At 39.0% G+C, this 25,783-nt stretch overlaps 1 protein-coding gene across 3 annotated transcripts in view; it reads left to right on the forward strand.

Moving 5' to 3' along the window:
- The window catches only part of NUP155 (nucleoporin 155), a 73,525-nt gene extending 48,011 nt beyond the window's left edge, over positions 1 to 25,514 (forward strand). Inside the window, exons 22-35 of one of the 3 annotated variants that reach the window (XM_047766836.1) lie at positions 2,470 to 2,600; positions 6,106 to 6,297; positions 7,397 to 7,535; positions 8,406 to 8,541; positions 10,092 to 10,245; positions 10,450 to 10,554; positions 11,271 to 11,425; positions 15,599 to 15,728; positions 17,433 to 17,546; positions 18,212 to 18,332; positions 19,066 to 19,176; positions 21,411 to 21,547; positions 24,276 to 24,382; positions 25,312 to 25,514. In XM_047766836.1, coding sequence (XP_047622792.1) covers positions 2,470 to 2,600; positions 6,106 to 6,297; positions 7,397 to 7,535; positions 8,406 to 8,541; positions 10,092 to 10,245; positions 10,450 to 10,554; positions 11,271 to 11,425; positions 15,599 to 15,728; positions 17,433 to 17,546; positions 18,212 to 18,332; positions 19,066 to 19,176; positions 21,411 to 21,547; positions 24,276 to 24,382; positions 25,312 to 25,450 — 1,871 coding nt within the window. In that variant the 3' untranslated portion in view covers positions 25,451 to 25,514. Of the gene's footprint in view, positions 1 to 2,469; positions 2,601 to 6,105; positions 6,298 to 7,396; positions 7,536 to 8,405; positions 8,542 to 10,091; positions 10,246 to 10,449; positions 10,555 to 11,270; positions 11,426 to 15,598; positions 15,729 to 17,432; positions 17,547 to 18,211; positions 18,333 to 19,065; positions 19,177 to 21,410; positions 21,548 to 24,275; positions 24,383 to 25,311 lie in introns of those variants that run through there. The other 2 variants (XM_047766845.1, XM_047766853.1) reach the window with 2 other exon arrangements.
- The last annotated feature ends 269 nt before the right edge of the window (positions 25,515 to 25,783 follow it).

Below are 25,783 nucleotides of genomic sequence, written 5' to 3' on the forward strand. Positions count from 1 at the left end.
AATTTACCATTTTAACTGTTTTTAAGTGTACGGTTCAGTAGCCTTCAGTAAGTTCACATGTGGTACTGCAGCATGGTGATTGCAAACATCACCACTGTCCATCTACAGAACTTACTCATCTTCTGAGACCAAAACTCTGTACCCATGAAACAGTAATTTCCCATTGTCCTGTGCTCACAAACTGCCAACAATAATTCTTTTTTCTGTCTTCAAATTTTACTACCCTATTTACCTCAAGTAAGAGGAGTCACATGGTATTCTGTTACCTGTTTATTTCACTTAGTCTTCACAGTTCATCTGTATCATTGCATGTGTCAGAATTTCCTTCCTTTTTAAGACCAAATAGTACTCCATTGTGTAAGTAGACCACATTTTGTTTATTCTCTTTGTCTATTGGTGGACATTTAGGTTGCTTCACCTTTGGAGTATTGAGAATAACCTTGCTGTGAACATGGTGTACAAATAGGTTTGAGTTCCTCCTTTTAGTTCTTTTATAACTGTGTGTGTATATGTGTGTGTCTCCAGAAGTGTACTTGCTGGATTATGTTAGCCATGACAACTTTATGTCTTTTGTTTTGTTTTTTTTTTTTTTTGCTTTTTATGGCTGCACCCAAGGCACATGGAAGTTCCCAGGTTAGGAGTCAAATCAGAGCCACAGCTTGCACCCTATGCCACAGCAATGCCAGATCCCATCCAAATCTACAGCCTACGCTGCAGCTCACAGCAAATGCAAGATCCTTAACCCACTGAGCAGGGCCAGGGATCAAACCCTCATCTTCATGGATACTGGCTACAGCATAGCAGTGCAGGATCCATGCCATGCAAACTACACCACAGTTCATGGCAATGCCGGATCCTTAACCCACTGAGCGAGGCCAGGGATCGAACCTGCATCCTCATGGATGCTAGTCAGATTCGTTTCCACTGAGCCACGACAGGAACTCCTCAGCTTTTGTCCTAAGGTACTTTCTTTCCGTCTTGCTGGACCCAGGTTTCTGTTCACTATTTTGTAAATTGTTTTTTTTAGGTGTTCTTTTCAGGTAAACTTGACAAAATACAAGCATTGGTAAGGATTTATACAAAAGGGAGCATTCAGATTGCTGATACACTGAAATGACTGCTTTGGAGAGCAGTTTGATCATATGTAGTAAAAGCTGAAAATTCATTTGTATTCAAAGTCAGCAGTTTCACGTTGAAGTATATTCTGGAGTAGTCTTTTATCAAACTTTTTTCCTGTTATAGTAAGAAGTAATTTTTACTTTATGACTCATGTTCAAAAGCATTCACACACAACTAAAACAAAATTGTAAGAAATAACTATTAAGAGGAGTTCCCATTGTGACTCACTGATAACGAACCAGACTAGTATCCATGAGGATTCTTTCCCTGGCCCCATTCAGTGGATTAAGGATCTGGCATTGCCATGAGCTGTGGTGTAGATTGTAGGCATGACTCGGATCCCAGGTTGCTATGGCTGTGATGTAGGCTGATAGCTGCGGCTCCAGTTTGACCCCTAGTCTTCCATATGCTGCAGATGCAGCCCTAAAAAGAAAAACGACGAAAAGAAAAAGAACTGTTACAAAATAACCTAGTTTATACTTTTTTTTCTTTTTCATTGTTTTTAAAGATGAAAAAAAAAAAACCTATCATGACTGACTGAGTTGATTTCATGATTCACCAATGCATCTTAATTTGACAAGCAGTCCAGAGTTCCCTTCATGGCTCATTGGTTAACGAACCCGACTAGGATCCATGAGAACATGGGTTCAATCCCTGACCTTGCTCAATGGGTTAAGGATTCAGCATTGCCTTGAGCTGTGGTGTAGGTTGCAGATGCGGCTCACATCCCACATTTCTGTGGCTGTGGTGTAGAATGGCGGCTGTAGCTCTAATTCGACTCCTAGCCTTGAACTTCCATGTGCCGCAGGCACAGGCCTAAAATAACAAGAGAAAAACAAAAAAAAAAGGAAAAAAAATGCAGTCCTAGCAAAACTGTATTGTGTTTTTGAGGAGAACTTTTTAAAAGATGATTATTGTGTTATTGTTTTAGTAGCAAAACATTGGAAATAATAGAAATGTCCTTCAGGTGGAAAATGGATCTAATGTGTGGTATACATGATGGAACACTCAGCAGTTAAAAACAAATATACTAGATTTATATTTATCAATATGGATAGCCTGTGCAGATGTAAGTGAGTAGAAAAAGCAATGATGCAAACTGTCTGAAAGCAGCAAAGTTTTTATTGTTTATGTGTGCACTCCCAGAGAAGCACTTGTATATAGTGAGAGAATAAAACCATGAATTCATCAATCAGGATCATGGTTGCCTATGATGGGAGGAAAGAGAATAATGAGGATTTCAACCTTAATTATAGTTGTCTTTATTTGAGGTAAAGTGTTGTTTTACTTGAAATAAAACAGTTTAACCTATCATTTTACAAAACTTCATTAGTTGTGTTCTGTAATTAGAGGCTCAATTGAGTGAAAAGGTTTCACTTCAGGCAATCCAGCAGTTGGTTCGAAAATCATACCAGGCTCTGGCTTTATGGAGACTTCTTTGTGAACATCAATTCACTGTCATTGTTGGAGAACTTCAAAAGGTAGGATTTTTTCCACCTGTAAGATCATACTGTTAATATTCTGCTTAGTTTGTTGTCTTTTGAGTGAGTTTTAATCTTGTACTTAGGTTCAGGAGGGTATTATTTTAGGAAGCATTTAGGTTATGACATGTTACTATAAGACAATTGCATTAAAGCATGATAACTTTGGGGATTCAGTATCAAAACCACAAGGTTTTACAGTATGTGGTCTGTGAATGAAATCTTATCTTACCAAAAATATTTTTTGAGAGAGTTCCCTTCATGGCTCAGCGGTTCATGAACCCGACTAGGATCCATGAGAATGTGGGTTTGATCCCTTGCCTCGCTCAGTGGGTTAAGGATCTGGCGTTGCTGTGAGCCGTGGTGTAGGTTGCAGATGTGGCTCGGATCCCTCATTGCTATGGCTGTGGTGTAGGCCAACAACTATAGCTCCGATTTGACCTCTAGCCTGGGAACTTCCATATGCTGTGTGTGTGGCCCTAAAAAGCACATATATATATATACATATATATATATAGACACTGTAGATTGCAACCTTTATTTAGGCTCTTCCCTTAGGGAATCTGATCAAAACTCTTTCTCCCCACCCATAAAGAATGCATAGAGACACATACTTGAAATTTAAGGTAGGAAATGAAAGGTTCATGTTTCTTTTTTTTTGGTCTTTTTATGGCTGCACCCGAGGCAGGTTAGGGGGTCAAATCAGAGCTGTTGCTGCCAGCCTGCACCACAGCCACAGCAATGCCAGATCCTTAACCCACTGAGCATGGCCAGGGATCAAACGCACATCCTCATGGATACTAGTCAGGTTCATTACCACTGAGCCACAATGGGAACTCCTGGTTCATGCGTTTTGCTGTCCTCATTTGATTTCTTCTTAAGGATAAAAGTAATTTACATTTATCTAAGTGTTAGGTCATTTGTGGGGAATACATTCCTACCTGTTAATTTAATTATGACCATTTGTAAACGTACACAAAAATAGAGGAAGCACCACAACTAATCCCTCTTTATACACCATTTATTTATATTCAGTATTTTCACAATTTTGCCAATATTGCTTAGTCTGTCCTCTTTTTTTCTTTTTCTTTACTGAATTATTTTAAATCCCAGATACCATATCCTTTCATTCCTATATACTTCAGTATTTATTCCTTTTAAAAGATGTCCGTGTTCTTGAATAACAGTTATTATCACACTTAGCAAAATTACCACTAATTCTTTAGTAGCATCTAAAATAATGGCATTTCTCTCAAAAATATCTTTTTACTGACTGGTTTATTCTAATCAGAATCTAAATATTTGGTTCTCCCATTAAATTTGGTTGTTATCTCTCTTAACTCTTAGCCTAGAGCAATTTTCCCTTCTTTTTTTTCTTGCTATTGCCTTTTACGCATAGGGACATCAATCTTGCAGAATGTCCAACATTCTGAGGTTATCTTTTGTTCCTTGTAATGAACTTTTTCCTCTGTTTCCTGCATTTTCTGTAAAAATGTAAGTCAAGTCTACAGAGGCTTGATTGATTCAGGTCCATTTATTTGAGGAAGAACAGAGTACTTCATAGGTAATGGTTTACGTGTCCTTCTTTGTTAAGAGACACAAAAGGTCCGATTGTTCCCCTTTTAGTGGTAAGAAAGTTGATTGCTAGATTCTAGAGTTTTAAGTCAGTCCTGCCATTGTGAAATTCTCCATCAGAGTTTTATCCGGCTTTCATGACATCCATTGATAATTATTAGCTGAAACTGTTACTTCATTTAGGAATACAAAAATGGTCATTTTCTAAATCTGTGATTTCTTCCGTATTTACTAACCACAGTTTTATTAAAAAAAAAAAAAAATCACTCCCTTATCCTATAGGGCTATCTGGCTACCCTCAAATGTTAATTTCTTGGCTTTTAAGTATTTTTCAAAGTTAAAAGGCAGTCCCCTTGTTCTTTCCAACAGTGTCCAATTAATTGTTTTGTTTCTTTTAAGCATATACTTTTTTTTTTTTTTGGTTGTGCCCATTGCATGCAAAAGTTTGTGGGCCAGGGATCAAACCCACACTACAGCTGGAAACCAGAGCTCTAGCAGTGACAACACCACTTAATCCTCTGAGCCTCGAGGGAGTTCCACTTTTTCTTTTTTAAAAACTCAAATATGTTTAATTATGAAAGCTCTTTTCTTTTCCATGCCAGGTAGAATAAAGAATTTTAGTCTTATTGAGTGGTAAGCATAATATAAGTCAGTTTTTAGCCTAAGTATCTTTTTGTGATCCATCTTCAAAGCTTTCCTTCGCTATATGCTCGGGGAATGCAAAATTTTTTTTTTAGGGCTGTACCTGCAGCATATGGCAATTCCTAGGGGTCAAATCAGGGCTATAGCTGCTGGCCTACACACAGCAGCTAGAGATCCCAGCCACATCTGCAACCTATAGCACAGCTCCCAGCAACGTTGGATCCCCTTACCCACTGAGCGAGGCCAGGGATCCAACCCACATCCTCATGGATACAAGTCGGATTTCTGCTCCACCACAGTGGGAACTCCCAAGGAATGCAAATTGTTAGTCAAAAAAACTGAATATAGTTTTTATATTTGCTGAAATTTAGAAAAAAGAAATAGGGAGTTCCCATTGTGGCTCACTGGATTAAGAACCCAGTGTTGTCTCTTTGAGATGCGGGTTCAATCCCTGGCCTTGCTCAGTGGGCTAAGGATCCGAAGATGCGGTTCAAATCCAACACTGCCATAGCTGCAGCGTAGGCCTACAGCTGGCAGCTCTGATTCAGCCCCTTAGACTGGAACTTCCATATACTGCTGGTGCAGCTTTAAAATGAAGAAAGTAAAGAAACAGCAGGCAAATCACTGAATATTACGGTTAAATCACCTCAAAACTTTAGAACTCCATTTTAGCAAGACGTTTTCTTCAAAATGAGATCAAATTCCAGTGTTAGAAGTTCTTAAACAATAGAATTTGAGCATTATTTTTGTAAGGTAAATGTAAGCCCTTTTTTTTTTGTCTTTTTAGGGCCATACCTGCGGCATATGGAGGTTCCTAGCCTGGGGGTCAAATCCAAGATGCAGCTGCCAGCCACAGCCACAGCAACATCAGATTTGAGCCACATCTGTGACCTACACCACAGCTCACAGCAATGCCAGATCCTTAACCCACTGAGCAAGGCCAGGGATCGAAACCATATCCTCATGGATACTAGTGGGGTTCATTAACCACTGAGCCACAATGGGAACTCCAGCCCCCAATTTTTTTATATAGCTAATTGGTTGTTTTTTCCTGGTTATAACTAAAGTCAGGAGACCTGGCTTAAAGTTTGACTTTACCTGGGCTTTGCTTTCCTTGTTTGTAGAGTGAGCGATTTGGAATGGACATACCATGGGTTATTTTCCAACTGTTTGAGTCCATGAAAATTTGTAAAATAATAGTTTTCTATATTAAAGAAATACCATCTGTGTGCAAATAGGATATTACTTTATTTTTGATCCAAAAAAGGATTTTCTCTTATATTCCTAGGAATTTCAAGAGCAGTTGAAAATCACCACCTTTAAAGACCTGGTAATCAGGGACAAGGAACTGACAGGGGCATTAATTGCTTCTCTAATCAACTGCTACATCAGAGATAATGCTGCTGTTGATGGCATTAGTTTACACTTACAGGATATCTGCCCTCTTCTTTATAGCACCGATGATGCAGTTTGTTCTAAGGTATGATGCTTTGTTACCTGTTTCAGTTTTTCTTGCAGGTTGTTTTAGGGTATGATGAAAAGCACACTTGAATTGTAATCAGAAACTCCTTATGACCTTTAGTAGGTCTCTTAACATTTTCTGGCGTCAGAATCTTCATCTGGAGTTCCCTCATGGTGCAGTGGAAACGAATCCAACTGGGAACCATGAGGTTGTGGGTTCCATCCTTGGCCTCAGTGGGTTAAGGATCTGGCGTTGCTGTGAGCTGTGGTGTAGGCCAGTGGCTATAGCTCTGATTGAACCCCTAGCCTGGGAACCTCCATATGCTGAGGGCACGGCCCCAAAAAGACAGGAAAAAAAAAAAAAAACCTTCATCTGTGTAAGAAAGGGCTTAGAATATATTATTTCTTAAAATCTATATAAAAGTTTTTCATAAAGAGTCTTTGGTAGGAGTTCCCGTGGTGGCGCAGTGGTTAACAAATCCAACTAGGAACCATGAGGTTGCGGGTTCGGTCCCTGCCCTTGCTCAGTGGATTAACGATCCGGCGTTGCTGTGAGCTGTGGTGTAGGCTGGAGGCTACAGCTCCGACTGGACCCCTAGCCTGGGAACCTCCATATGCCGTGGGAGCGGCCCTAGAAATGGCAAAAAGACCAAAAACAAAAAGAATCTTTGATAATATTTATAGACCATATTTTTAGAAAATAGTAAAATATGCCATTCCTTAGAAAGTAAGGGGGAAAAAAAACACTGAAACTTTGTCTGTAATGAATTAGAGTTAATTGGGCAATTTTTATTGATCCCCTACAGGTGAAAGTAATTTAAAAAATCAGTGTTGCACGGACTGCCTGCTGACCAGTAATGTATTGACTAGGCAAGAAAGTTACCAGTCAAAAGCTGTCTTGCCTAACATATTTGTGAGAGGAATTAAGAATAGCTAGGATTTTTTTGGTCAAAAACTTTTCTGCCTAAAATTAAGAAGAAGTAAGTTTGTAGAGTTGTTTTTATTTTTGATGATAATAAAACCAGATGTAAATTTAGATGTAGCTAAAACTTGTATTGACAGCATCATCTGGGTGCTTGACTATATCTTTTTAAAGTTCTCGTCATCGCTACTTCTAGGCAAATGAGCTTCTCCAGCGTTCCCGACAAGTTCAAAATAAGGTTGAAAAGGAAAAGATGTTAAGGGAATCATTAAAAGAGTATCAAAAAATCAGCAATCAGGTGGACCTTTCCAATGTTTGTGCTCAATATAGACAAGGTGAGAAACAAAATGTTCTTCCTACCTTCTTCTCAACTCAGAGGCAAATCTTCCTTCAGCTTTCTGTGACCCAGGGGGTGTGAGCTGGGAAGTTCATTTCTTATGTTTTAGTATTTGATGACTGCGCTGGCTTCTGCAGAAGATCTCATGCTCCAAAAGAGTTTTATTGGGTGGTTGGTGTAATAAAATTAAAAATATCTTGAAATGTGTACCTTTTTAACTCGGAGTTTCAGTCCTCGTCCATTGAAACTATTATCTGTATTAGATTGCTTTCTGGGTTACATTTATTTTTCAGATGCTTTAGATTCTTTTGACTAATCTTAAAAATATTACCTATCTGCTCACTTTAAAATTACTTTAAATCAAATCTAACATAATGTAGTAACTGTTACATATATGTACTATTTTGAATAGTAAAAAATTTTTTTTTCTAGTGAAGAAAATGTAATAGCTGCCTTTTAGGCATGTTGGAACCTTGTTCTTTGGTAGACTCAAGAAATATTTTATTGGAGTTCCTGTTGTGGCTCAGTGGTTGACAAACCCAACTAGGATTCATGAGGAAGAGGGTTCGATCCCTTGCCTCGCTGAGTGGGTTAAGGATCCGGCTTTGCTGTGAGCTGTGGTGTAGGCCAGCAGCTGTAGCTCTGATTGGACCCTTAGCCTGGGAACCTCCATATACCTTGGGTGCAGCCCTAAAAAAGACAAAAGACAAAAAAAAATGAAAAAAATATTTTATATGCTATTGTTTCCTGGGTGACTAATACAGTAAAAACAATAATCTTGATCAGTATTTTTATAAACCAGTTAAGGAAAAATGTATCCACTTAATAATAAGCCTTAGCTCTTTGTCCTTTGTCTTTCTCCCATTAGTACGTTTTTATGAGGGTGTGGTAGAGCTCTCTCTCACTGCCGCAGAGAAAAAAGATCCTCAGGGTCTTGGACTTCATTTCTATAAACATGGAGAACCAGAAGAAGACATCGTGGGACTTCAGGCTTTCCAAGAAAGGTGAGTTTTATCTCCTTAGTCGATTGTCAACTTTATGGGTACAGGTTTTTCGTTGTTATGTTTGATGGATAGCCATAGGAAAGTAATGTTATGAAACTGAATTATACTTTCACCTAAAAATGTCTTGTTTTATCAGAAGTGTGAATCAGGATTATAATTCTTAGTCTAGGGATAAAATTATAGTCTAGTGCAAATCCTTAAATACCTATAAATGTTTTTGAACTTGCCTCTGTGGTTTTTCTGAGAATGTATCAATATCAATTTTAAACGTGATAACGTTTTTGGAAACAAAACTGCTGCCGCACCTGCCCCACCCCCAATGTCTGGTTCTAGATGAAGATTAGCATTTTTTTTTTCCCTCTCTTTATGGCCACAACTGTAGCATATGGACATTCCTGGGCCAGGGGTCAAATCAGATCAACACCAGATCCAAGCTGCATCTGCACCCTGCTGGCCATGCCGGATCCTTAACCCACTGAGTAAGGCCAGGGATTGAACTCACATCCTCACAGAGATAGTATCAGGTCCTTAACCCAATGAGCCACAACAGGAACCTGGATGAAGATTAATAGTATTTTAAATGATGATTTTTAAATGTTCACAGATTCTTAGAGACTGCTTTTAAAAAAAAAAAGTATATCCATTAAGGAAATATATAGCCTACCTAAGACACCTGTTTTGTTTTGTTTAATAGCCACACTCACAGTACATAGAAGTTCCCAGGCCAGGGACTGTATCTGAGCTGCAGTTGTGACCTGTGCTGCAGCTGCAGCAACACCAGATCCTTTAACCCACTGCACTGGGCCAGGGGTTGAACCCATGTCTCTGCAAGGACCCCAGCTGCTGCAGTCAGATTCTTTTTTCTTTTCCTTCTTTTTTTTTTTTTTTTTGGCTTTTTAGGGCCGCACTCACGGCACATGGAGGTTGCCAGACTAGGGATCCAGTCAGAACTACAGCTGCCAGCCTACGCCAGAGCCACAGCAACGCAGGATCGGAGCTGCATCTTCGACCTACACCACAGCTCACGGCAACACCAGATCCTTAATCTACTGAGCGAGGCCAGGGATCAAACCTGCAACCTCATGGTTTGTAGTCAGATTCATTTCCAAAGCACCACAACAGAAACTCCAAGCAGTCAAATTGTTAACCCACTACGTCACACATCAGGAACTCCTCGGATGTGTTTTGTTAATACATTCATTTTTATGATTTTACCCTTTTAACCAGATGCTTTTCGGACCTATTGGAAAAGTCTATGATTTGTAAAAAAAATTTTTTTTTTTTTGGCCATACCAAAAAAGTAGTATGTGAAATTTCCTGGGCTAGGGATCAAACCTGTGTTGCAGCAGTGGCCTGAGCTGCTGCTGTGACAATACCAGATCCTTAACCCACTGCGCCACAAGGGAATTCCTAATACGTAGTATTTTTAATACCAAATTGTGTGTGTGTGTGTGTTTTCTCCAAAATTATTTTTGGTTTGTATTTCAGTTAGATAAGATAAATCACTTGCTAACTAAATAACAACTATGTTTCCTTTTCATTCTTTTCAGATTAAACAGTTACAAGTGTATTACAGATACACTTCAAGAACTGGTAAATCAAAGTAAGGCTGCTCCTCAGTCTCCCAGTGTACCCAAAAAACCTGGGCCTCCAGTGTTGTCATCTGATCCCAACATGCTGAGTAATGAAGAAGCAGGACATCATGTAAGGGACATAGCAAATTTTTGTTCTGAAAATACACTGTATTTAGAAGTTCTGTGTGGTGGTGGTGCCTTATCATCTTGGGGAGGGTAGTAGTTCTTAGAACCTACCATTTAAGGATTCTTGATTTCTTACCAGGAGTTATAAGGCTAAGGGTCATGATGATGAGGCTTCATCTGTGCTGATTTACTGTTTTCTTCATTTTAGTTTGAACAAATGCTTAAATTGTCTCAACGATCCAAAGATGAGCTCTTTAGTATTGCCCTTTATAATTGGCTAATACAAGCTGACCTTGCAGATAAACTGCTACAGGTAAAAGACATTTTTTATACCAGTATTGTTCATTCATATTTTTACGTAACTCAATGGCTAATGCACATATATAGTTTCAGGAAATTCATTCATATTTTTATGTAACTCAATGGCTTATGCACATATGTACTTTTAGGAATTTCAGTTTCTTACTCTGGATCAACCATGAGGTGTTAATGAAAAGCCAAGTAATGCTGTATCTTTTCATAGTGGCAAGGTAGTCTATTGCTCTAATTTTCCTGTTATTCAGAAGCTGATTGGGATTGTTTATATTATGGGGTGGGAATCATTGGATTGTGAACTAGGAGACCCAAACTTTGTCTTAGCTCTGCCATTAGGTCACTTCACAAAGGCCCTTTCACTATCTCTGGTCTCAGTATTCCCCAGTCTGTAAAGTGAATATATGGCATTTGATTATTGCCAGGTGCCTTTGAGTTCCGAGTCTAGTAAGTGTTCTCAAATTTTATTGAAAGATTTTTAATTGGATTATACTAGATTGGTTTTTATCTACTGAATGCAACTATCATGGCAATTAATTGATTTCTGTGGTAAAATAATCATATATAATAAGAAAACTGCCCTCTCTTATCTGTTACTGGATTATAATACTGCCTACGTATTCATAAAACAAGGTACACTTGTAAAATGATATACTTAGTATGTAAAGAGCAAGTGTGTGGTCAGAAAATGTCGCTGACTAACTGTCCAATTTCCAGATTGCTTCTCCATTTCTAGAGCCACATTTAGTCCGAATGGCCAAAGTTGATCAAAACAAAGTTCGTTACATGGATTTGCTCTGGAGGTATTATGAGAAGAACAGAAGTTTTAGTAATGCTGCTCGTGTCCTATCCAAATTGGCTGACATGCACAGGTATGGCATTATCACTGTGAAGAATACGTAATAACGGCTGTATGTAGTTATACCCAGATTCAGATATAAAAGAAAACCTCATTCAAGTGCACGTATGTAGAATTCTTATGCTTTTACTTGGATTTACCTAAGGTTTATAGTTTTCTCTTTGTTTTGGTTTTAATAGTGTATACGGGGTACCAAATATGTTACAAAGTAGACTCTCTATTCAAAATATCTTCTAAATCCTTTAAAGTATGTCTTTAGATTCTTTCCAACAGTAATTAATTACTCTTCTTAATTAAAAGAAAACTTTTCAGGGGCTTTATAATTTTAAATGTTTAACTCCAGACTAACTTTCTCTACTTTCACATTGGTTTATTTATTTATTTATTTTAAATTACCAAAAAGGTCTTGGAGCATATATATTTAGGATTATTAAGAATCCTGTTAGGGAGTTCCCGTCGTGGCGCAGTGGTTAATGAATCCAACTAGGAACCATGAGGTTGTGGGTTTGATCCCTGGCCTTGCTCAGTGGATTAAGGATCCATGAAGATGCAGATTCAATCTCTGTCCTCGATCATTGGGTTAAGGATCCGGCGTTGCCGTGAGCTGTGGTGTAGGTTGCAGACGCGGCTCGGATCCCGCGTTGCTGAGGTTCTGGTGTAGGCCCGTGGCTACGGCTCCCATTTGACCCCTAGCCTGGGAACCTCCATATGCCGTGGGAAGCAGCCCTAGAAAAGGCAAAAAAGCCAAAAAAAAAAAAAAAAAGAATCCTGTTAGGAGTTCTCTTGTGGCACAGCAGGTTAAGGATCTGGCATTGTCACTGCAGCAGTTCAGGTCGCTGCTGTGACATGGTTCAGTCCCTGGCCTAGAAACTTACTTCCACATGCTTCAGGCATAGCCAAAAGAGAAGGAATTTTGTTTTAAAAAGGCATTAAAATTTCTCATTAGATTATCGTATTAGAAGACAACTTAATAAAATTTTGGACAGGCCATTAATTTGACCCTCTTCATTTAGAATTTCCTTTGCCGAAATAACATGCTATTTCTCAAAACTGGAGATTGGTTAAGTTAGGAAGAGGAGGTTATTGAGGCAAAGCTGTTATTAAACCAAGTGAATCGGAATGGTTACTTAGAGTCCAGATGTGGCTGATAGTAAGTGTAAGAGAGTGTGTGTCGGTCAGTGTGTACTCATGTGGTTTGAATTATTGTACGTGTGGATCCAAAGCATTTTTTGTCTTCTTGCCCTCCTTGGTCAGAATGGTCACTTGGTTTTTAAGTTTCCTTCACATACAGAAGATGTGACATACTTACGTCAAAGTGACTTTAATTTCTTTCTTTGGTTTAATAAAAGTTAAGGAATTTAAGTCAGTAGAGGCCTAAAAGCTAATTTCTCACAAAGGGCTTGGTCAGTTCATAGTTTTTGTGTAATTAGGAATTGACAACATGGAATTGCCCTTGTGGCTCAGTGGTTAACAAACCCAACTAGGATCCATGAGGATGTGGGTTTGATCCCTGGCCTAACTCAGTGGGTTAAGGATCCCGCGTTGCTGTGAGCTATGGTGTGGGTTGCAGACATGGCTCAGATCCTGCATTGCTGTGGCTGTGGTATAGACTGGCAGCTACAGCTCCGATTTGACCCCTAGCCTGGGAACTTCCATATGCCACAGGTGCAGCCCTAAAAAGCAAAAAAAAAAAAAAAGAAAGAAAAAATTGATAACAGGAAGTTCTCTTGTGGTGCAGCAGATTAAGGATCTGGCATTGCTGCAGCTGTGGTGCAGGTCACAACTGCAGCCCAAGTTCAATAGCTGCAGGAACTTGCACATGCTGTGGGTTTGGCCAAAAAAAAAAAAAAAGAATTGACAGCATTATTAAATATTTAATAAATTGTAGTTCTGTCTTAAGGTTATGTAATCCATTCCTTTATCAAGTGTTAGAGTACCTATTTTCTCTACTCAGAGATACATATGGACTGTGCATTTTCAGGCCTTCAGTATCTGGTTTCTGGATTACTCTTATCATTTTTCTTAGTGAATCCTAGATACCATTACTATACAAATCCTTGTAAGTCATTTCTATCATGCTGCCTATTGCCTGAAATGTTAGAATGGCTCTTAATTGCCCTTCCATTAATGTTTGTTGACTTTGTTCCTTGGTATAATAATTACTATATTCCTGTTATATTCTGAAGTCCTCTAACTTTTAAGACCACTGCTCAGTGTCTGTATGTCACACACACACACACCTAAATACCTCCTCATGCGAGGGACCCTGTACGTCCACTCTTTTAGGTCACAGCTTACCATCTCCACAATGAAATCTTTTTCCGATTAATATGTTACTGTCTTTCTCACTACACTCTTTTTGCATGTATAGGCTGCATCAAATAAATTGGCAGCTATAGAATGTTCTACTTTAAATGATTTGGAAATGTTACCCACCTTTAAAATGTTTGATTCAAATGGGTTTTTGTTTTTTTTAAAGAAATGAGAAGGGAGATAAAGCCTTTTAAAAACAAAGCTCCTGGAGTTCCCATCGTGGCACAGTGGTTAACGAATCTGACTAGGAACCATGAGGTTGCGGGTTCCATCCCTGCCCTTGCTCAGTGGGTTAACGATCCGACGTTGCCATGAGCTGTGGTGTAGGTCACAGACGTGGCTCAGATCCCGCGTTGCTGTGGCTCTGGCGTAGGCTGGCAGCTACAGCTCCGATTAGCCTGGGAACCTCCATATGCTGCAGGAGTGGCCCTAGAAAAGGCAAAAAAAAAAGAATAAAAACAAAAAACAAAGCTCTTGAAATTTCTGCTGAGGCACAAAGGTATTGGTGTCGCTGGAGCACTGGGACACAGGTTCGATTCCCAGCCCAGCGTTGCCACGGCTGCAGGGTAGGTAGCAAATTGTGGCTCAGGGCCGATCCCTGGTCTGGGAACTTGATATGCTGAGGGGTGACCCAAAAAGAAAGAAAGTGAAAAAAATAAAGCTGCTAAAGGTACTGCATCCTTTACATGTTATCTTAAGAGATGATAATTGCTAAGTACCTGGCATCCACACCTATACTTTACAAGACATGAGAACGGAGATAACTCTTTTTTTCTTTTTATTTCTTTTTGGAAGGAGAAAACTAAAGGAGCCATAGTTATACAGAAGGACAATTTCTTAAGTAAGACCTTTGAAGTAAAAGCCAGTTTTTTCCTGATTCAGATTGGAATTTGAGGATATCAAAGTTATGTTTAATACAGTTGGTCTCGGGGGCGGGGGGAGCTGCTTTAGTTAAGATTGGTTGGAGAAGACCTTAGACAAATTATCATTAAAATTCTCAAATGACAAAAATAGGCAGCTATTAAAGACATGGAGGAAGTGGTTCAAGCATAGGATCAATGGTCCCTGCAGAGGCATTGCCTCAGATGCAGGTTTATTATGATCAGGGTACGTAAAAGAAAGCCCAGGGGTTGGAAATGGTGAACAAAGAAGGGTGAAGTGAGGCTAGAGGAGGAGTAGGTGAGGCGATTGAGGGGTCCTAAGAATGCATGTGACATAATCTGATTTTTGGTGGGTGTTTTGTTGTTTGGTTTTTTGTTTGTTTGTTTGCTTTTTGCTTTTTAGGGCCGCACTTGTGGCATATGGAGGTTCCCAGGCTAGGGGTCCAATCCTAGCTACAGCTGCCGGCCTACGCCACAGCTACAGCAATGCCAGATCCGGGCCTCATCTGCAACCTACACAACAGCTCTCGGCAACACTGGATCCTTAATCCACCGAGCAAGGCCAGGGATCGAACCTGCATCCTTGTGGATTCTACTCAGGTTTGTTACCGATGAGCCAGCTAAGCTACGATGGGAACTCCTGATTTTTGTTTTTAAGAGGACACTCTAGTTGCTGTGTGGAAGATGAAATGTAGTATTGGCCACATTAAAGTAGAGGTGTGACTATCAGTAGTAGTAAAAAAAGTTTAATTTTAAAAGAATCCAAGTTTTAATAAATTAAAGTTTCAAAATAGGAAATGTGGCTGTAACCTAAGTTTTTATGTGTCAACTTATATTGTGGATCTGTTTTATTAAAAATCCTATAATTTTTTCAAGTTTCAAATGGCCTTTTATATTAATTTGGTATAAAAAAAAGTGCATCTCAGCTGGTATATATGTATATTGGAGCCTTAAGAATTCACATAAATAAAAATAAGGATTTTCCCCCTCAGCACAGAAATTTCACTTCAGCAGCGACTAGAGTACATTGCTCGAGCCATTCTTAGTGCCAAAAGTTCCACTGCCATTTCATCAATAGCTGCAGATGGTGAATTCCTTCATGAATTAGAAGAAAAAATGGAAGTAAGTGCTAATGGTACTTAAACCTTGTCCACATTGATTAGTAGCCACATGTTATTCTGCTTTCCCTCTTCCCCTAATAAATAATAGTTCTGTAGCACTCAGAATTAATTCTGATCTTTTCCACCTCCTTCCTTCCCTCCTTCCTCCTTTCTTTCTTTCTTTCTTTTTTTTTTTGCTTTTTTTAGAGCCACACCCACAACATATGGAGGTTCCCAGGCTAGGAGTCGAATCAGAGCTACAGCTACCGGCATACACCACAGCCACAGCAACACGGGAATCTGAGCCACGCCTGTGACCTACACCACAGCTCATGGCAACACTGGATCACCAACCCACTGAGCAAGGCCAGGGATTGAACCTGCATCCTTATGAATACGAGTCGGTTTCATCTCTGCTGCATCACAACAGGAACTCTCTCCTTTCTTTATATATAAATCTTTCGAAAGATTTTAGAGATACAGCACTTGGGTCTTAGGACATTGCTGTAATCTAAAAGTTTTTTCTGTGGCATTTCTTAAAGGTTTATTCCAACTATTCTAACACCAAGTAGATAATGTCACATTCACCATTTCTTCTGAGGGTAGTAAGTAGATGTATGAAGTTAGAGTGGGCTAAACTGCCTTTAGTGAGAGACTAAAAGAAAAACCATGTAATGATCCACATACAGAAGTTCATTTCTCATTTGCAAGATCCAGAGTGGGTATCCTTGATTGGCATGTGGATTTCTTCCACTTAGTTGATGTCTGTACCCAAGTTGTATTTTTTGACTCTGCCATTCCCAGTGGCCTTACCTTTTCCTTTGATCAGAGGGAGGAAAACAGAAAAGAGCATGTAAGAAGCACATTCACTCTTAAAAACCTGAGACCTACTTAACTCCCACTTACATTCCTTTGAAGAGAACATAATCTTACGGCCATACTCTTTGCAGGAGGCTGGGAATGATAGTCTTATCATTTTGTCTGACTTGTAGTCATGGGAGAAACAGGCGTTGATGGGAAGCAAATGCTCTCTGTCCCAGCAGTCCCTGAGAAATCTTCTGTGTTGATGTGAAGAGTTGCTAGTCTGTTAAGATAAAAGTCTTTATTTATACATTTTTTTAAATTGAGGTAGGAATTTCCTTCGTGGCACAGGGGAAACAAATCCAACTAGGAACCATGAGGTTGTGGGTTTGATCCCTGGCCTCACTTAGTGGGTTGGAGATCTGGTGTTGCCGTGAGCTGTGGTGTAGGTTGCAGGCGAGCCTCGGATCTGGCATTGCTGTGGCTCTGGTGTAGGCCAGCAGCAATAGCTCAGATTATACCCCTAGCCTGGGAACCTCCATGTGCCCCGACTGTGGCCCTAAAAAGACCAAAAAAAAAAAAAAAAAGAAATGAAATTGAGGTAGAATTGACATATAACGGCTATTTAGGTATACAACGTAATGATTAAATATTTCTATATGTTGCAAAATGATCGCCACAATGTCTAGTTAAAATCTGTCAAGTGATTACAAAACTTTTTTTTCCTGTGATGAGAACTTAATAAGAACTACTCTCTTAGCAATTTTCAAATATGCAAGACAGTGTGATTAACTATAGTCACTATACTGTTATTTATACATTATTTTTATTTTAACAAACTTATAAGTCATACTACGAGTCGTTCCTTCAAGTACCTTGATTAATCATAAAGAGCTTAAGATTTACTTTTTTCTATCGGAACTAGGTTGCGAGGATTCAACTTCAGATACAAGAGACGCTGCAGAGGCAATATTCCCATCATTCTTCTGTACAGGATGCAATTTCTCAACTAGATTCTGAGCTAATGGACATAACTAAGGTAATAAAAAAGCAAATGAGATTCCTCTAGCAGTCACCTGTCATCTACAAATTCCTTGTTTCTTTTGCATTTTACTTTGTGTTCCATGGGAAGGATTAGCCTATCTCCACAAAATAAGATAAGCCATCTTTGGAAGCATATCATTGTGCTGACAAATCACTGCTGTGGTATCTGACTCAAAAAGAGCTGGATTTCTCTTTCTAGGCCAGTTTCTATCAGTAACCTCACGTGGGCCTTTGTTAAAACTCCTGCCATCTATTTTATAGCCTTGTTGTTGTCTTAAAAAAGTAACTTCCAGTTGAAGAACTTTCCAAGTTTCACCTACTTTGTGCCCTCCCCAGCAGTTTCTTCTTCAATTATTCTTGGGCATTTTTCTTAGTATCCTTATATTTCTCAGTATTTCCATGATTTTTCAAACCTTAGTTTAGACAACACTAAAAAATACCATTGCAGCATCTTCCTCTCCCCTAAGGGAAAAAAAGGCACACATATTGAAATCTGTGCCATTCTCAATCTGGCATTAGGACCAGCTATACGTCATCACATCTTTATGTATTTTAGGAACTTTAGATAAAATCTTTGGTTACTTTTAACTTACAGGGTGTTCTTCACTGTTAATTTTTGAATACTAACCTCTGGTTGGATGTTGACATTTTCTCCCACAGCTTTATGGGGAATTTGCTGACCCATTTAAACTTGCAGAGTGTAAACTTGCAATAATTCATTGTGCTGGTTATTCAGACCCTATATTGGTGCAGACACTTTGGCAAGATATCATAGAGAAAGGTAAGCGTTCACTTATAGGTATATTAGCTATACATTATTTAGTAACTTGTTAGAAGAATGAATGTAAACTGCTAGTTGTGGAGTTCCCATCGTGGCACAGTGGTTAACGAATCCGACTAGGAACCATGAGGTTGCGGGTTCGGTCCCTGCCCTTGCTCAGTGGGTTGACGATCCGGTGTTGCCGTGAGCTGTGGTGTAGGTCGCAGACTCGGCTCGGATCCGGCGTTGCTGTGGCTCTGGCGTAGGCCGGTGGCTACAGCTCCGATTCAACCCCTAGCCTGGGAACCTCCACATGCCGAGAAAGCAGCCCAGGGAAATAGCAAAAAGACAAAAAAAATAAAAATGAAATAAATAAACTGCTAGTTGTCATATATCCAGGGCTCACGAGAATCGGCTATACCTAAACAGTGTAATCAGAGAGTGCCTGCATGTGGTGGAGGGTGATCCTATAGAAAATGACCCCAGTGAATATTTGAGAGGATTCTCAGAAAAGATGTGTCATTTTCGTGGTTTGTACTGCTTAATAAGAGATTCTGAGACACTTAACTCAGAATATCATAACCAGTGCCCTCAATAGATGAATGTATATCATTAACAGAAACATTGAATCTGCTCATTAGATTAATGAGTACAAGTTCTGCAGTATTTTCTACCTTGAAACAATAAAATAGTCAATTAAAATTTTTACATTAAAAACAATATGTATTTCTAATGGCCTGTCTCTTTCTTGCAGAACTAAACGAAAGTGTGACACTGAGCTCCCCAGACCGGATGCATGCTCTTAGTCTCAAGATTGTGCTCCTTGGCAAGATTTATGCCGGCACACCTCGCTTCTTTCCTTTAGGTAAGCCATAACCTTAGCTATTGTATAGGTTTTTGGTTGTGTTTTTGTTTTGATAGTTTTCTCCACTGACATGGAAGAAGAAGGTCAGTGAATTTTAGAGCAAAACTGTTCTGTTATTGTGATTTACTAGTTCTACAGTTTAATTCTGCCTCTCCAGAAAGAAAGACCTCCAATGAAGATGATAGAATTTATTGATAAATAGTTGGGTGTGAAAGTTTCTTTGCCTGACCTTCCCAAGTTTATAAATCTTGGGATAATGCTAACAGACAATTGTGATTATACTGTGGGTAACCCTATTCAAGTTTGAAGAGAAGGGAAAAATGGCTGGTGTTTTTGTGCATGAATAATCTGTGACTGAATCTGTGACGGAATCTGCGACTGATTCAGACTGATTTAAACTGACTGCTGTTTAAAATAGCAAGTAGGTGTGTTAAAAAGTGATTTTTGTGAATCCCTTTTTAAACCAAATATGTTAACTATTATGAGTAGTAGGAGACCTACTATTGTGACAAAATGTGGTCAAATATACAGTCAAGTTTTATTATGACATAATTATAATGTTATTGCAGAACTCTTATTTGCCAACCTAATAATGTTTTCTTCGGTTGTAAAAAAAACAGAATCAACATAAATATATTCATACAGTAGAATGTTAAGTATTTTGCGTTTTTGAATAATGCTGAGAAACATGGAAGTGCTTATAACATAACGTTGAATTGTTCTTAAAATATGAAGATACAGACTTGTGTACAGATCTTTTCTGATTTAGGATGTATTCCCTGGCCATGGTAAGAAATAAAACCGTTGTAATCATACACTTATTTCTTACAAATACAGTATTAAAAACTGCCGTGCCAGTTCATTGATGAGAAAAGTAGAAAGATGTAAATTGACCAAAGATTTTTAATTATTGAGCCCAATAAAATTTAGAGCAGAAAAGGCCTTCCTTTTTTCTCTCACTCCTTTCATAGCAAATAGGTGCCGGGGACTTCAAACTAGAACAAACTTAGAGTCTTTAGAAGTTTTATTACCTATCTGAAGTCTCTGTATGGTAACTGATGGACGTGCAGGTTCAGTAGCAGTTTTTTCAGTGATTCCTCTTGCCCATGGATATTCACATTGGTCAGTCTCAGACTTCGAATACCGTAAACATGAATTTGATTGTTACCATTACGATCTTATTTATGATGTAACAGGTAGTAAAAAATGTGAATGGGGCCACCAGTAGAATAATCAGATAACTTATGAATCTTATAAATTCTACATTTAATATTTCTTTTACAGTAAGCCCTTCTTTTCTGAAAAGCTGCTAAATTGCAGAAATAGTATTTCAGTATATTAAAGAAATGTTATTAATGGGTCTTCTCCAGTAGTGGAATTATGAATGATTTCTCTTTCTTCTTGTACCTTTCTCTTTTTTCCAAATGCACTGTAATAACTGTTCTTTTCCTAATAGCTTTAAAGTGTAATTGAATAGTTTTAGCATATTCACAGAGTTGTGCAGCCATCACCACAATTATATTCAGGCCATTTTCATCACCCCAAAAAGAAATTATCTCTACCCTTAGCTCTAGGCAACCACTAATCTACTTTCTGTCTCTATAGATTTGCCTATTTTGTATTTGCTTTATTTTTATTAAGAAAAAATTTTTTTGAAAATTGTTTTTTTTCTTAAGATTTCCCTCTAGAAACTGCCTAGTTATGAATAAGGCCTACTATTTACTATCAAAATGTAATAATTCGGAGTTCCCGTCGTGGCGCAGTGGTTAACGAATCTGACTAGGAACCCTGAGGTTGCGGGTTCGGTCCCTGCCCTTGCTCAGTGGGTTAACGATCCGGCGTTGCCATGAGTTGTGGTGTAGGTTGCAGACGTGGCTCGGATCCCGCGTTGCTGTGGCTTTGGCGTAGGCCGGTGGCTACAGCTCCGATTCAACCCCTAGCCTGGGAACCTCCATATGCCGTGGGAGCGGCCCAAGAAATAGCAACAACAACGACAACAAAAAAGGCAAAAAAAAAAGTAATAATTCTACAATAACAAAAAAAATAGTAGTTATATGAGGTCAAGGACATATTAACTAATCTTATTATGGAAAATGTTTTGTAAAATGTGTGTATATCAAATCATCACATGTATACCTTAAATTTATGCAGTGTTACATGTCAATTATATCTTTATGAAGCAGGGCCAAAGAAAGAGTTAACAATCCCAATTTATTATCTTTGTCTCTCCCCAGATTTTATTGTGCAGTTCTTAGAGCAGCAAGTTTGTACTTTGAACTGGGATGTGGGTTTTGTAATACAGACAATGAATGAAATTGGAGTGCCATTACCTAGACTACTGGAAGTATATGATCACTTGTTCAAGTCACGGGTAAGGAAAGTATTAAATAAAATTATTTAGTTAAATCAGTTAACTTTTTCTGGATTCAGGAGTGGAGTATTATGATTGCATGTTTATGAGTATCTAATACAGTTGCATCAGAAATTTGCTTTATTGGTTATCAGAAATTATCATATTTCTAGAGTTCCCTGGTGGCACAGTGGGAACTAGGGTGTTGTCACCCCCATGGCTTGGGACACTGTGGTGGCGCAGGTTTGATCCCTGGCCCTGAAACTTAGGTATGCTGTGGGCAGAGCCAAAAAAAAAAAAAAAATTTTCGTACTTCAGATTTTTAAAAGTAATAGAGTTGCTTTGCTGAATATCATGATAAAAATTATTTTTTAATATTAATAAACATTTGCTTTACTCTTAGTGGAATAGGCTAAGTATTCAGACTTCATTTACTTTTTTTTTTTTGTCTTTTTGCCATTTCTTGGGCCGCTCCTGTGGCATATGGAAGTTCCCAGGCTAGGAGTCCAATCGGAGCCACAGCAATGCGGGATCCGAGCCGCGGCTTCAACCTACACCACAGCTCACGGCAACGCCAGATCCTTAACCCACTGAGCAAGGGCAGGGATGGAACCCGCAACCTCATGGTTCCTAGTCGGATTCGTTAACCACTGAGCCACTACGGGAATTCCCAGACTTCATTTACTTTAAAGAACAAAATATCAGATCAGTGTATTCACTGTAACCTCATCTAATAAATCAGTGCTTAAAAGATCTTCCTTGGAGTTTTCTAGTAGTGCACTGGGTTAAGGATCCAGCATTGTCACTGCAGTGGCCCAGGTCACTGCTCTGGCACAGAGTCGATCTCTGGCTCAGAAACTTCAGAAGCCACAGGCACATCCAAAAAAAAAACCAACAATCTTTCTCACTGCAAGAAAAAAAGGAAAACTTAACTATGTATAATAACAAATGGTAACTAGACTTACTATGGTGATCATTTTGCAGTTAATACAAACAGTGAATCATTGTATTGTACACTTGAAACTAATATAATGTTATATGTCAATTAAACCTCAATTTTTTAAAAAAAAAAAAGTGCTCTTTCTCACCGTATTGAACCTTATCAGACTATATGTTTTGAAGTTTTTATCCTAAGATAAAAGAACCAAACGAAACCTTGTTGAACTAGGTTATTTTTAGTACTAGGCATGATTATAGCAGCAGCATCAAAACATTCATACAGTGCTTTTTAAGGCATTTGTATGTCTCATTAAACCTCACAGTGAGCCTGTGATACAAATGAGCAAGTAGTAGTATCCTCATTTTCTACTATATCTGACAAGGGCAGAGAGGTTAAATAACCTGTTCAAGGGAGTTCCCGGCTGTGGCTCGGTGGATTAAGAACTCAATATAGTGTGCATGAACCTGTAGGTTCGATCCCTGGCCTCACTCAGTGGGGTAAGTGTCCAGCATTGCCGCAAGCTGCAGCATAGGTGACAGATGCAGCTCCGATCCCGTGTTGCCATGGCTGTGTTGAAGGCCCCAGCTGCAGCTCACATTCGACCCTTGGCCCAGAAAACTTCCATATGTCTCAGGTGTGGCTATAAAATAAATAAATAAATAAATAAAATAGTAATACTACTAACCTGGTCAAGTCACATGGCTGGTAATGGTAAAGCCAGAGCTAGAATTAAGATTCTTTCTTACTTTCTTTTTCTGCCCTTTTTTTTTTTTTTTTTTTTCCGTCTGCATCCATGGCATATGGAAGTTCCTGGGCTAGAGATTGAATCCGAGCCACATCTGCAGCCTACACACACCACAGCTGCAGCAGTGCTGGATCCTTAACCTACTATGCCAGGTATCAAACCAGCAACTCCATGGAGACAAACCGGATTATTAACCCACTGTACCACAGCAGGAACTCTGAATAAGATTCTTTGACTGCTAGTTTAGGCTGTTATTTACATTGTCTGCATAGGTTCAAAGTAAAAATGGTGTCACAGCCAATAGGAATAGATGGCCTAAATAGGAAATTCACATGCTCTCCAAAGTGGATTGATATATCAAATATCCTTCCTAAATGACATCACAATGCAGTTTTCAATGCTGTTCAGTATTAACCATAATCAGATAAATAATTTAGCAACCACATAATATTAATTTTTTTTTTTGCCACACCCACGGTATGTGGAAGTTCCTGGGCCAGGGATTGAATTTGAGTAGCATCTGTGACCCATACCACAGCTGTGGCAGCACTGTATCTGTAACCCACTATACCAGGCTGGGGACCAAACCCACACCAAAGAGAATGCTGAATCCTTAACCTGCTATGCTACGGCAGGAACTCCAAATACTTATTTTAATATCAGTTAATTTTGCTTTGGACTCTGATGACTGTGTGTGTGTGTGTGTGTGTGTGTGTGTGTGTGTGTGTCTTTTTGTCTTTTCTAGGGCTGTACCCGCAGTATATGCAGGTTCCCAGGATAGGGGTCCAATTGGAGCTGTAGCTGCCAGCCTATGTACGCCACAGCCACAGCAACATGGGATCCAAGCTGCGTCTGCAACCCACACCACGGCTCATGGCAACGAGGGATCCTTAACTCACTGAGCGAGGCCAGGGATCAAACCCACAACCTCATGGTTCCTAGTGGGATTCGTTAACCACTGAGCCATGACAGGAACTCCTCTGATGGCTATTTTAACATAAATTATTGAAAAAATTAGTTGACAAAATTTGCCTTAAAACTCATGATGTATATTTTCTTTGTAGGATCCATTCTGGAATAGAATGAAGAAGCCACTGCACCTTTTGGATTGTATACATGTACTATTGACAAGATATGTTGGGAATCCTAGCCAGGTTTTAAATTGTGAGAGGTAATTATGAATTAGATACTGTATTATAACAAAGACTTTTAAATGCATCTAATAAATATCTGGGTAACAGACTTGGAGACAGGGGGGCACCGTATGGAGACTGAAAGAAATGTGGAAGATTAAAGCTCTTGTATGTGTTTGTAATAACTATCTGAACAATGTCAAGCAGCATGTATGAGAGGTTAGAGTTTTCTCCCTTTTTCAACCCTTGTCCTGAATTTTTTCTACAAGTGAAAGGATACAATTATGAATTACTCTTAAACTCCTTTCACTTTGAATTAGGTACCTAAAAAGTTCAGTGTGTTTTATGTCTTTATGATATTATTGGCCATTTCAAAGTATATTTGTTTGAAAAGACCAAAAAGATGTAGGTTTTTTTTGTTTTTTGTTTTTTGTTTTTGTTTTTGTTTTTGCTTTCTTTAAGGGCCACACCCGTGGCATATGGAGGTTCCCAGGCTAGGGGTCAAATAGGAGCTGTAGTTGACGGCCTTTTCCACAGCCACAGCAATGCAGGATCCGAGGCGCATCTGACCTACCCACAGCTTATGACAGCACCAGATCCTTAACCCACTGAGCAAGGCCAGGGATCAAACCTGCTTCCTCATGGATGCTAGTGAGATTCCTTAACTGCTGAGCCACGACGGGAATTCCTGTAAATAATTTAATATTAATCTAAGGAGTCTTTCCTTATTGCCCCCTTCTCGTTATAAAACCTTAAAAAGGATCTTGGTAGTGTCATGGTAATCTACTTACCCTCTGAGTTTCCTTCTCTATTTACATTTATTTGTCATTTACTTAATCACGTGATCCTTCCTCTTCTGTGGGACTGTAAATAAGGTTAGCAGAAGTTGAAGGGAAGTCCTGTAGGAGGAAATGTTTCTAAATGTGTAGATAATTGATCAGGTGTCTCTCTCTTTTTTTTTTAACAGGAGAAGATTCACAAATCTCTGCCTGGATGCTGTTTGTGGTTATCTAGTTGAGCTCCAGTCTATGAGCTCCTCAGCAGCAGTACAAGCCATCACTGGGAACTTTAAATCTCTTCAGGCTAAACTAGAACGGCTTCATTAATTATTGTAATGTATTTTCATTCATGCGTTTTGATCTGTAAAATAAAAGCTCAGCTGGATCCTGATATCAGATGCTCCTAAATTTAAGAATTTAAGGACAATTTTAGTAGAAGTATGTAGTTTTGTTTGGTTTTGGTTTGGTTTTGGTTTTGACTGTGGTCATGACATGTGGAAGTTCCCGGACCAGGGATCAAACCTGTGCCATAGTAGCAACCCAAGCCACTGCAGTGACAACGCTGGATCCTTAACCTGCTATGCCACAAGGGAACTCCCAAGAAGTATGTTTTTACTAAGTAGCTTGTACCAGTACATTTGCCAGATGAATTCTTTTTTA

This window comes from Phacochoerus africanus, chromosome 1, assembly GCF_016906955.1.
Source record: "Phacochoerus africanus isolate WHEZ1 chromosome 1, ROS_Pafr_v1, whole genome shotgun sequence".
NCBI lineage: Eukaryota > Metazoa > Chordata > Mammalia > Artiodactyla > Suidae > Phacochoerus > Phacochoerus africanus.